Source organism: Crinia signifera, chromosome 3 (assembly GCF_055691185.1).
Source record: "Crinia signifera chromosome 3, ASM5569118v1, whole genome shotgun sequence".
NCBI lineage: Eukaryota > Metazoa > Chordata > Amphibia > Anura > Myobatrachidae > Crinia > Crinia signifera.
The window spans coordinates 160,204,186-160,217,463 of record NC_139219.1 but is presented as its reverse complement, the minus strand read 5'-3'; the positions used below and the strand labels follow the sequence as shown (position 1 = coordinate 160,217,463).

At 41.5% G+C, this 13,278-nt stretch overlaps 1 protein-coding gene across 2 annotated transcripts in view; it reads right to left on the bottom strand.

Moving 5' to 3' along the window:
• CEP85L (centrosomal protein 85L) overlaps positions 1 to 13,278 on the bottom strand; it is a 224,354-nt gene that overhangs the window by 21,858 nt on the left and 189,218 nt on the right. For both annotated transcript variants that reach the window (XM_083176817.1, XM_083176816.1), the window contains exons 4-6: positions 12,525 to 12,649; positions 2,472 to 2,586; positions 318 to 497 (exon numbers count right to left, since the gene is read on the bottom strand). In XM_083176817.1, coding sequence (XP_083032943.1) covers positions 318 to 497; positions 2,472 to 2,586; positions 12,525 to 12,649 — 420 coding nt within the window. The remainder of the gene's footprint in view (positions 1 to 317; positions 498 to 2,471; positions 2,587 to 12,524; positions 12,650 to 13,278) is intronic.

Below are 13,278 nucleotides of genomic sequence, written 5' to 3'. Positions count from 1 at the left end.
CCTTGTAGCGGATTCCTTGAGGCAAATGCTTTCATTGCCTCTGGTAGTTATGCCACTGCATCTTATGATAGTCATAGACTGCTTGATAATAGTGCAAACCAGCCAACTAAATGACTGGTAGAACAATTATTGCTCTGTGCCCTTTACTGAACGACTATGCTGTTCACTCAACTTCAGGCTATGGATGGAAATTGCCTTCATACATTGTATATAATGGCAGCTCTTCAAATATCAGACACTTTTCTTCTTCCATCTGCCAGCTTGTCTACTGCATGATCAAGTAGAACATAATAGTTTTACATGATAGAACCGCATACCTTTTCCTCCATCTTTTTTAAATCATCGCTAGATTTGCTCGTGCTCTGTTTTGGGACATCGTTGAGCTGTGCACCGCCTGCTTCAGCAATAGAAAGTTTTCTTTCAAGTTCACTCCTGTCTCGAAGGAGGAGATTCGAACTGTCCAGATTCAAGTTCTGTAGCGGTGTGCATGTAGAACCCTTGGAAAGAAGTGAATGAAAATGAATTATATAGCTACAACTTTTTCTATTTACTAAAGTAGCACTTGAATATTGGTTAGCCTGGTCTCAAGTATAGTACCCATCCATTCTAAAAATACGCCTTACTTTGAATTAAGCTTACAAAGCTTTATTAAAAACATGGTCAAATATTAACAATCTTACACTGTTCTTATATCAATAATGTTGTGTCCTGGTCAAAACATTGTGACTAAATGGGCAGCTTGCATGGACAGGAGTTGTATTAACAGCACCCTAAGCCCAAAATAAATAAATCCAGTATAGGCATTGATTTTGAAAATATGATCTTTTTCCATGTGTTCAGTCTTCTCTTGCAATTGCAAAGTTGTCCAGACAGATGGCTTTACATAGAGAGATCAATGATTCTGAATGAGAAAGCAGTCTTCTCTGTGTTTGTGATTCAAGTCCACAAACCATAAAAGATTAAACAACAACAATATTCCATTATCCCAACAGTAGTTAATAATCTGGACGTGATAGAAGTGACTGCACAAAAACACCATAGCCTCTGTCATAGTTTGGGAACGATAATATACTGTACGTAACTATTCAAAATCTCCATACCACACAAGATTGTATTTTCTAAAGGTGGTTCTACCCAAAGCCAGAGCCCATGTGCCACATTATGCAATGGTTTTCTCCCAAAGCTCCAGCCAGATAGACTTAAGGTGCCCACACACTAGAAAGATATGCGATCGTAAGATGTGTGCATAAATTAGCCTTAAAATCTTTTTTCCGTCCTGGACAAAAGATTTCAGGCAAGCACACATCTTTAACAAAGATTTTTCTTAAGATCCCATGTGCGTTCCTATGGATCTTTTGTTAAATCTTCTGTGCAGCATGTAAGATCAGAAGATTCAGCTAAAGATCCACGGGAGCGTGCATCGGACCAAAATCGGCCGATTTTCGTCCAATTATCGGTAAACATCGGCCGATTTCTCGGAAATCGGCCAATCGGCCCAAAAATCGTTCTAGTGTGTGGGCACCTTTACTGTCCTATTCCTTTTAACTGGGACACTATGAATTACACAGGTTCTGTGGCTACCTGACTTTAAGCATGCATTCACCTGGCTTTAATCAGCCACAGAACCTCTGTAATCCATGTGTGTCCTAGTTTAAAGGGATTGGTGAACCTACAGATAGGTATTTAGGTTTAGATTTCCCTGTCTCAATAACATATTAACAATAATAACTTCTGCCTAGTTACGCACAGATCGCTCAGCACACAGTTCTGGTGAGAGAACACTGGCGATGACTAGATATATACTACAGATTTAAATGATAGCTCGGCGATAGCACAGGACCGCACATTGCCATGGGGCATACACACTGAGCAAATTTGTGCTTCATTTATAAGCGATCTAGCCATATTGCTTAGAAATTCAACTTAAATCTCCCTGTGTGTATGCCCAGTTATTTTTTAATAATGATTATTTTTACTTTAACCGTGCCGCAGCAGGCTGTCCCAGAAAATTTCCGGGCATACCACAATACAGTATGTAGGTGTGTGCCAGTGCTGCTCCAGCACTGGGCAGCAGCTACATACTGTACACAGCTCTGCCACTCATCTGCCCCCTCCCGTCCCCCTGGGGCACTCCACACCGCCGCCGGGCACTCTCATCCTCCCTCCCGAGTGGCCCGAGCATTTCCAATTGGCCGCTGCTGTTGCTTCTTCTGGCTGGGCTGCAGCACTACCTGCAAGGCTGCAAAAGGTTGTTGCTACAGCTTGAGTGGTGGGTTTTCCTGGGGCAGGACAAAGTTGCCCTGGTAGCTTTGTTCTGCCCCAGGAAAAGCCACTACTCAAGGGATTAAAGCAATGCTTACTCTGGAAGAAAACCAAGTACATACTAAAAAAAGAGTTGATTGTATTTAACAAGCATAGATTCTTTCTTTTTATATTATGACAGTATAAACAAAATAAAATGTAATCCTCACCATCATTCCATGGCTGAAGCCATCATCTCCATTCATACCAGGACTGGTCAATGGCTGGTAAGTGCCCAGTTCGCTGCCCCTGATGGCTTGTAGGTGGCAGATCTGCTGCCTCTGCCTGAAAGCAACATAAATGGTTTAGAACACAACACTCCTCCGACCTGTCTTGTAGAGAATAAGCACAATAGCAATAGACCGTTATCTCAAATTTAGGGGGGGGGGGGGGAGAATTCAGTTTGCTTATTCAATCCCACTGCTGGTTTTTGGCCTGGGTGAAAAATCCAGTATTGGCGAAAAACACGTGTATCGGCGAAATTGCGCCAAATTGACATGGTTTTGTCGAATTTACAACCGTGTTCGCACATGCGAAAAGGCACAATGAAAAGGCTTTGGTAAAAATGTATTCAAAAATGTAAAAGTGGTTGAATACTGAAAAGGCAAATCTCACCTATTTTTTGCCTTGCAAAAATCTCGTCTGGGAGTGAATACCTCCTTAATATCATTCTAACTACACTGTTCTCCAATACAGATGTCACATGTGCAGTTCCTCTTTCCTGCCTGGGGTGTCGCTCTATACTCGGGTGCTTTTTAGCACAGGTCTGGTCTGCATATCAGTTCTGAGATATAGACCACACTGTGCTAGAAGCACTACAGAAGAGAGTGACTGTTGCAGGGTGCTAGAATGAACATTACAAATGCCCATCAGGGTGGCATCAGTACCAGTATAGTTGATTAATATTGGTCATGGATCTGTTTATTATGGAAATGAGGGCATACAGTCTAAATGAGACCTTACTACAATACAGATTAAGTTATATATAAATGTAGTGGTTAGCACACAAAGGCATTGTAAGAAGAGAATAGTGAGTATACACCAAACTGAGTGAATAAACAGAGAATGGTATAGATGTAAATATGGGGTGTGGTATAGCTCACAGGCAATGTCTAGGTCAGCATCCATAAGGTCAATATGCACAAGATGAACACTGGGAAAGGGTCAACATGAGTATTTCACTAATTGTGTTTCAATGTAGACACCTGAACATGGAGAAACCACAAATAGACATTGTCTATCAGCCATGCAGATACCCTAAATATGATTAAGGTCAGTGAAGCCCCTATGAGGCTGCTATAGAGTTAGAAAAGTTCAGAAATATGACATGCTCAGGAAAAATACTTTTGAGTTTAAAAATAAAATGAAAAGGCTTTTGTAAAATTATTATTACATATTGACACATAAAACAGATGTACTTTGATTTACCATAAAACATGCATGGTCACTGTGCTCACTAAACCTCTGGAAATCTTCACATATTAGCAAATGAATATACTGCCACCTTGTGTTACAACAAGAAACTGGCAGAATTCTTATAAATCCACACAAGGACAATAACACCTATGTACCTTGATCATGTATTTTTTCCCCCCATGACTTAATTATTCATACAATTTTTGTGGGCAGCGTCCATACATTATACAGTATAAATATACATTATCACACAAATTATAGGTACCATGTTGCAATATGGCTAGTAGACAATTTACAGTTATCTTTTGAACCTGAGCCACAAAATAGCTGGAAAGATTCAGACTAAGGTGGGTATGTAATCTGAGATCACGGCTGTCGATCCCCGCCGACAGCCGTGATCCTGGCCCGTTTGCGGTCAGATTGAGCGCATAACGACAGACGGGATTCAATGTCCCGCCTGCCGATGGGCGCAAAGGGAGCGTGGCCATGAAAACGGCCGTGGATTGTCGATCTGCGGCCCGGATAACGACAATCCACGGCCGTTATCGGCAGAACAGGCCCGACAGCTTCTGAAGTCAGGCCCGTTCTGCCGTGATCCCGCATCAATGCTGTCGTTAATGACGGAATTTAATAGGGAGCCGCCGCTATTTCCCACGTCGGAAGTATCAGCGGCAGATTGCATACCCCCCTAAACCTTAATAACGCAGTAACACAGGCTATTTAAAAATGACACAATTGTATAGCCAATGCACTTGACACTTTGTGGATGACTCTTGCCATTATTGCTCCGTACACGCATGAGACGGGTATACAATAAACAACTAGTGGCATGCCCGAGTGACACATCTCTAATCCTGACATGGCAACTGGATGTTCCCATGTAGGAGGGTGTGCAGGCCACAGAAATCTGTGCTTATGCAGAGACCGGCCTGATTTCCAATGGATCACCTGTACCAGGTAAAAAGCTGCTACTAAGATAAACTATAGCGAAGAGGCCAACTTTTAATACAGGCAAAGGTTATTTGTACGCATGAATTGAGGCCGCACTTGCGGCTGACTTCCAAGCTTCTTTGAATCAGCTCTAACGTGTTGGTAGTAGGTGTGCATGGAAAATGGATGGAAAAGGCATGAGCATGTTTATATGACTACATACACACAAAAATACACATGTACTCAATATATATTTGTTACGGTTTACCTGTCTAAAAGGAAAAAAAAGAAAGGAACCATAAATAAAGTAATCCTCAAACAATGCTTGCTGCCATTTCTCTAATCCCACTGAACAGAAGCACCCAATAAAGGAATGCTTTGTAACAACTGCATTGCTTTGCTAATGTGGGCACACACAAATATAGCTCAGCACTGACTCTAATGCACAGCTGCTGTGAGCTGCTAATCCATATCTTAGGCATTGTGGATGACAGTTATGTCCGATACAGAAAACATGACCACACAATAAATAGTTCCCACATGACCGCAATAGCCACAACTTCTATTGTACCAATATTTTTAGAGTATCAAAATACTATGGAGGTGTATTAATCAAAGTTTGACGAGAGATACAATTGTGAGGTAAAGTACTAACCAATCAGCTCCAAACCATATTTTTTCAAACAGAGCCTGTGTTATGTAAGGCAGAAGCTGATTGGCACATATTTTATCACAGTTGTAGCTCTCTCCAAGCTTGGATAAATACACCCCCTACAGATTTATTTACAGTTTCTTATATAGCGCAGCAGATTCCGTTGCGCTTTACAATTGTAGACAGTGATAAAACAAACTGGGTAATCACGGACAGACTTAGAGGTAAGAGAGCCCTGCTGCAAGCTTACAATCTATAGGGATATAGGAGGGAAACACAAGGCACCATAACAGTTTCAAGTCCAGAAGAAAATCTGGTACTTGTGAGTTATCCGGGCGTCCGATTTTGAAATCGGGTCGGATCGGGACATCGCATCGCATCGCATGCGACCATCGGATGCGATGCGATGCGATGCGATGACCCGATTTTTCCATAGGAATCAATGTTAAAATGGACTGAGTCCATTTTAACATGGAATTCAATGGGAAAAAGGGTCCTTTTCATACCCCTACTATCCAAGTGGGCATGGAGTTGGATATAAACCTGTGGCGAGCGTAGCGAGCCACCGAGCCCGAAGCGTGGCGAGCGTAGCGAGCCCCGCGAGGGGACACGGAATACCGTCCCCTCGCGGGGCTCGCTTCGCTCGCCACGCTTCGGGCTCGGTGGCTCGCTACGCTCGCCACAGGTTTATATCCAACTCCATGCCCACTTGGATAGTAGGGGTATGAAAAGGACCCCTTTTTCCATAGGAATCATTTTAACATTGATTCCTATGGAAAAATCGGGTCATCGCATCCGATGGTCGCATGCGATGCGATGCGATGCGATGCGATATCGTATCGCATCGCATCGGATTGTATGCCTTAACTTAAGGCATACAATCAAAAAATCGGGAGCCCGGATAACTCACAAGTACCGAAAATCTGTATAATACATAAGTGCCTCAGAGGGTTATGTGTGTGGTACTTAAATATGATAGGCTTGCCTGGAGAGCTGAGTTTTCAGGGATCGCTTGAAGGTTTGGAGGCTAGTGGAGAGTCTTATTGAGCGTGGAAGGGCATTCCATAGGATGGGAGCAGCCCGATTAAAGTCCTGTAATAATGAATGGGAGCTAGTGATCCGTGCAGAAGAGAGACGCAGATCTTGTGTAGAGCGGAGTGATCGAGATGGGAGATATTTTGTGATAAGTAAAGCGATTTATGCTGGTGCAGTATGGTTAATAGCTTTATATCTGAGTAGAAGTATTTTATATTGAATACGGTAAGATACAGGCAACCAGTAAAGGGACTGGCAGACGATGAGCATCTTGCAAGGAAGATCTGCCTAGCAGCAGAATTTAAAATGGATTGCAGTGGCGAGAGTCTGTTCTTGGGAAGACCAATTAGGAGACTATTGCAATAGTCAATGTGGGATATAATGAGTGCATGGATAAGAAATTTGGTAGTGTCTTGTGTGAGATAGGGTCGTATTTTGGACATGATTTGTAGATGCATGTAACATAATTTGGAGATAGATTGAATGTGCATAGTGGGGAAATGTTTAAGCTTAGAACAAAGGCTGCATGTGTACCCTAGACATACACAGGTATAGCGGGATACGGTCGTAGGTCGACAGGGATGAAAGTCGACATGGGACAAGGTCGACAAATGCGTTAGGTTGACAGGTCGCGAGGTCGACATGGGTTTTGTCACTGTTTTTTGAGCCAACAGGCGGTATTTCATGCCCTACCATCGACTGGGGCGTGGTGGGAGAAAAAAATAGTGTGCTGAGCGCAGCGAGGCACCATGCCTAAAGCATAGCGAGCGTTGCGATGGGCTGCGGTTGACTTCCAACTGTGTCCATGTCGACATTCAGGTCAATAAACCATGAACCTCGCGACCTGTCGACCTAACCCATGTCGACCTAATGCATTTGTCAACCTAAAACCATGAAGACCTTGTCCCATGTTGACCTAGAATTCTGTCGACCTTGCTGCTTGTCCACCCAACGGTGTTGACCTGTCAGGTCGGCAATACGATCCACACCCGGTATAGCATGCTGCAGTCTACTATATGGGGACTGCTTTGTTGGGTTTTCCACTCTCCTGTTTGCCAGTAATATATTTAGTAAAACTGTAAATTACTATAAGCAAAGGGAGAACATTGTGCCTCCAGGATATATATTTATATATGTAGGAGTTTAAATAAATGGGATCTGAGGGGTACATTTACTAAAGCGTCTAAAAATTAAAGAAGTGATAATGCCCATACCAACCAATCATACTCTGTCTATCATTTCTAGGATGCAATAGAGAAATGATAGACATAATCTCATTGGTTGCTATGGTCAACTTCACCTCTTTTCACTTTTAGAAGCTTTAGAAAATCTACCCCTCCGTGCACCTGTATAAGGGGATTTTTCTTTTAAATTCCTGGGAAGTAAGGTGATTGCACCATGCGAGGTGGCCTTTAATTGTTTGGCCAAAGTCTGAGCCGGTGGCTAACACTTGGCATTACTGCTTTAGCTCATCTCCATTAGATGGTGTTTGATTTTGATGATAAAAGGAGGCCAAATCTCTCTTGCAGTCGGTCATAAAAGATAAGAGATTGAGGAGAGAAGAGTGAACAGCCTGGAAAATACATACTAGATTTGGTAATAACATTCTTTTGTTAGTAAACCGTATAACCGCGGGGCAATGGTTGTGTATCTATCTATGTAAAATGTTGTGGCTGACGGGACATACCAAGTGTCCTTTTAGCTACTTTAAGGGAGCCTTAAAGTAGCTAAAGGACACAGTGTACCCTCGTTGGCTTGCCACCTGGTTACTAAAGGCCAAAAGTGGTGGCGTGGACAGTAAAATTGGTGTTCCACCAACCTTGCTGCTGCCACGTGGTATGTTCCATCGGTCACGTGATCCAAACTACATTCACAAAATAGGAACTAGCCTCTACAATGAGACCTTGTGGATAATCTATAGGGTAGACTAAATTCACAACACTGTGAATAGCGGCAGCAGGGAGCAGATTAGAATTGCTCTAGAATCTCCCTCCCGACCCTTTTAAAAGTGCTGTGAAATGAATCGACCCCATGTGTCAAACAAGAGACATAGGCTGTAATTAAAGTTATGTTAATTTTTACTATATGTTGAGACCTACATGACCACTGGTTGTTACTACACACAGCACATAGAATGACGCATCTATCACTATGCATGACACGTAGCGGTGGTAAGCATATGGTGTTGAGGATGTTTTCTAAGCACAAATTAAGCCCTTAATACATGGGTCTTCCAGATGTTGTGAAACTACAAATCCCAGCATGCATTGCCACAGTTTTGCTATAAGGGAGTGTTAAAACTGTGGCAAGGCATGCTGGTATTTGTAGTTTCACAACATCTGGAGGGCCGCAGTTTGAAGACCCATGCCTTAATATAAATAAGCATTGTTTAAATAAAACAGCCTTAGTTTTGTTGCTGACAATAGTCTACCCAATAGTCTTCTGATGGCTATTCTATCGGGATAAAGCTCATTATAGATCCCACTTCATCTCTAACTTGTTCCATGCACAGGACAATGAGCTCAATGTACTTTATGGGCCTCCACACGCACTAGATCTCAATCCAGTAGAGCACAATTGGGATGTGCTGTAATGGAAGAGTTGCTTAATGAACATGCACATGACAAGTCTGCAGCAACTGTGTGATGCCATTATAACAACATGGACCAGAAAGGAATGTTTCCAGCACCTTGCTCAATCCATGTCATTAAGAACACTGTCTGTCCTTAGGTCAAAGCTGGGCCCTACCCAATACCAGGAAAGGTCTACCTAATAAAGTGGCAATTGAGTATTATAGATTTTGCCACAAGTGTGGATCATTAGGTTGACAGTAAAAAAATAAATAAAAAAGTCGACACAGGAAAAGGTCAACATGGAAATAATCAACATGAGTTTCACAGCGTTTTTTTTGTGTCTATGTCAATATCTGCTGACATGAACCCCCGATTAGTATAACACATTCGCTCTCCATGCTTTGGACATTATGCTCCACATGGAACGTAAATTCTGAACAAGTTATGTGAACGAAAAAATAACTCATGTTGACCTTTTCATGTGACGATCATTGTTATGTTGCCCTGTTGCTTGTGTCGACCATTTGTTGATGCTGACCTAATGTAAGTCAAACTTTTGACCATGTCAAACTATTGACTGTCGACCTAACAACCGAAACCAAGCAGAATGGATGATTGTTGTCACTTCAGCACAAGCCATAGACGACATGTTACCAAAGAGAAATGGACCTCCTGGAAGAGCAAATCAGAAGAGGGACTCATCCGTATCACCTGACCTTAGCATGCACATAATAAAGCCATGCTACCGAAACTATGGGGAAGACTGCATATAAACCATGTATCACAACCATCAACATGATTAGCATACCGTTAATATATATATATACACATGACACCCATTTTATACTGGGATCAACTAAATAAACAGAAGAGTACTAAGGTGCCGAGTACTAAGCAGCAGCTGTTTCCTGTACACAGTGAGCTTTTACAAAAAGGCTCTCATTGTCACAGCGCCTTACAAAGCTGTAACAGTACAGCCTGGCCTGAAAGCTGGGATTCAGTGCTTGAATCTCTCATGAGACTGGTGTTATTTACAAGGGGTTTAGATCACATGTCCAGATATTTGGCATAATTCAGGCCAGTATGCAATCATTCTCCAAACAAATACAGAGCAGTTTCGCAATCCAAATACTTATGTGCTTATTACTACTTTAAATATGTGGTTACCAAAAACATTCCTAATCTACAATATATGCAATGATTTTGGTATAATACAGCATGCAAAGTACAGGATTCCTTTGCCAGATACAGGATTGGATAAGAAAATGAACATTTAAAAAACAAACAGTGGCATAGACACCAACAGCATTAACTCATGTCTAAGGACCTGTTGCTGTGGAAACTCATGTCTAAGGACCTGTTGCTGTGGAAATGGAGGATGTTACTTGCTGTACGGGCAACACTACATTCTCCATTCAGAATCTACAGAATCTATTCCAACAGTAGGAAGAATGGACCTGACATTGAATTGGTCAAATTGTCAATATGACCTATTCTTGTCAGAAACGGACAATATTTCCGCCTGTTGTAAAAATCGTCCGGGACTGAATCCCCCCAAAGACAGCTCCTTTTACACAAAAGGTATATGGGGCCCCTATGACATCTTCCAGGAGTATAGGGAAGTGTACAGTTTCTAAATAGTCCTGAGTACTTTTCATGGACACTCTGTATATAAAAGGTGTGTAAGTTGAGGAGAGGCTATGTCGTTTGAATAGAATGCTATAAATACCTTGAGGTGGCAGTCAGAGGGCAGTATTCAATGAGGCTAATTCGCCATGTTTTATGGCGATTTTGTGCTATTTTCGTGCTGTACGTCAATTTTTTGACTAAAACGGTGAATCACCCTATTCAATGACCAGATGGCGCATACATTTCAAGGTTTTTATCGCCATGATTCACCGAGTAGCAATCGCTATCTTTTTATGGTGAAGTGGAATGTGAACTTTTAAAATTAAGTGTTTTGTTTTTTACATTTGGTGTCAAAAAATCAGGAATTTTATTCTGAGGAGGGGCATGCTATTTTTATTCATGTGCTGTAAAGCACATGAATATATATTTAATAAAAAAAAAAAATATATATATATTTTTTTTTTACACAGAGCAGCCAGCAGGGGGCCGGTAGCCGAGCCGCTCATTAGATATTCATATATTCACTGCACCCGATCATTACATATGCACGATCGGGTGTAGTGAATACCCGGTCCCCTGTTGGCTATCCCGGGGGGCAGCCTGTGCTGCCTGGCTCCTGGGGAGCCCACCTCCCCCCCACATACGTTCTGGGGCAGGCAGGAAGACTTCCATCTCCCTGCCTGCCGCCGTCCTCAGGCTCCCTGCGGCATCGCCGCAGGAGTTAAAATTCGCCGGTCAGGGGCAGTGAGCCCCTGACTCGTTGAATACTGGAGCCGGCGAGGCTCCGGAACGCGGCGGACAGTGGCGAATGTGCAGCGAATCCTAAACAGCGAATCCTAAACAGGATTCGCTGCACATCGTCAAAATTCTCATTGAATACTGCCCAGAGTGTTTGAGATCCCCACTGTCATCTTAGTTGTAGGGAATATAAGCGAGGGAGCTCTGAGTTAACTACTTGACAGTGATCTACCCAACTTGTTGCTCCATTTGTGATATTTGCACCTACTGTACAACTTCAAAATACTGCATCAAAGTCTTTAATGCTGACCTGGCTTTTCGGAACTGTAAAAAGGTATCAGAGGAACAAAGTTCCAGGTCATGAATTGTAGTTAGGAGAGTGTCGCTACATTCATTGTTTACATCAGGCATGTCCAACGTTGGCCCTCCAGATGTTGTGAAACTACACATCCCAGCATGCTTTGCCACAGTTTTGTTATTAGAAAATGCTAAAACTATTGCAAAGCATGCTGGGTGTGTAGTTTCAAAACATGTGGCGGGCCAACGTTGGACATGCCTGGTTTACATCTTGCGAAAGGATTACAAATTAACACTTTCAAACAGAATTAGAATTTTAATTATTTTGAAAGTGTTGTAATAAATAATGATACATTTATATTTACTTATACTCAATCCTACCTCGATGGTTTAAAATGAGATTGTCTGCAGTTTATAGAACGGTACAAGACATACATAGGACATCTGTACACTTTATGGGTGAATTATTCTCCTAAAATAAAAAGAAAAAAAACCCAAAGCTTCTTTTTTTTCAACTGAAAGATTCCAGAACCACCCATAAGTGACACTGCTAAAAATACAAATACCAAAATGTTATATCGGGTTTGTGGCCTTTATATTGCTAAATGCCAAGTGTTTGAGATTTCCTTTCAACATCTCTTTTCCAAGGCTCGCATCCGGGCTGTTCGCCACTCAAAACAGTTTTAAGACTTTCAAGCCAAAGATGGAACATAAATCTCACAGACCCGCATGCTTGTATCGTTAGATAACAGTACCAGAGTATAAGAGTTACTTCCCCTTACAAAATAACGAAATAGCTAATCCTTTCATGATTTTTTTTCTCATTGTTGTTACTATTGCTTTTATGTATTAAACAATAACAGAATTAATTGCAGCTTCAAGCAGTTCGTATGATTACATTACAACCATAAAGTACAAGCGTTGGAATGTTAAACTTCTTTTTATTAACATACCTTTCAATTACAATCTCTTTTTGTCGTAATAAACCTTCTTTGATTTTCAACAGGGACTCCCACTTAGAGACATCCTGGCTTGCGGGGACTGCAGAATATGGTGATCGAGAGCAGCTGGACCCAGCCTACATAAAACAACGTAAGATTAGCTACAGTACTCCACAAGTTTATCTTAAGAGCATATAATGGTTCATTGTCATAATACAGATTCATTTTAGGATAAGATACCAAATTTGGCATTTTAACTAAGAAAGCCGGCAAGTATAGTGAAGATAACAGGATCATTTTACAATATTACCAATTTAGAACAAGTTTACCCAAAATTGCCTTCTGTATGGCTCTGGCAAGAACTTACAATGAACAAGACTGGTACCACTTCAGTTTATATAGTCATATCTTACAATACTTACATGGTAGATACTACGAATAACTTTATTTTTGTCAAGAATAAAGCATCAGAAAAAAGGCTTTTGTCAGGTTTTAACTTTTGCATGGTGTTGTATCATATCTACATTAGCATGGGTTTTTCTTTGCATATTCCCTACTTTTATACTCTCAATGTTTTCCCTTCAAAAGATCTAATCTTTATTTCACACACCTCATGTATCATGTTACATTTTCATTTAGATTGTTTGGGTAGTCAATGCTATACCTCCTGTTTGGCTTGTGGTATAGTGGTTACAACCAAGCCCAGACCCTTTCTTCTCTGCCACCATTAACTGGTCTATTTGAATAATTTGCTCTCATAAATAAA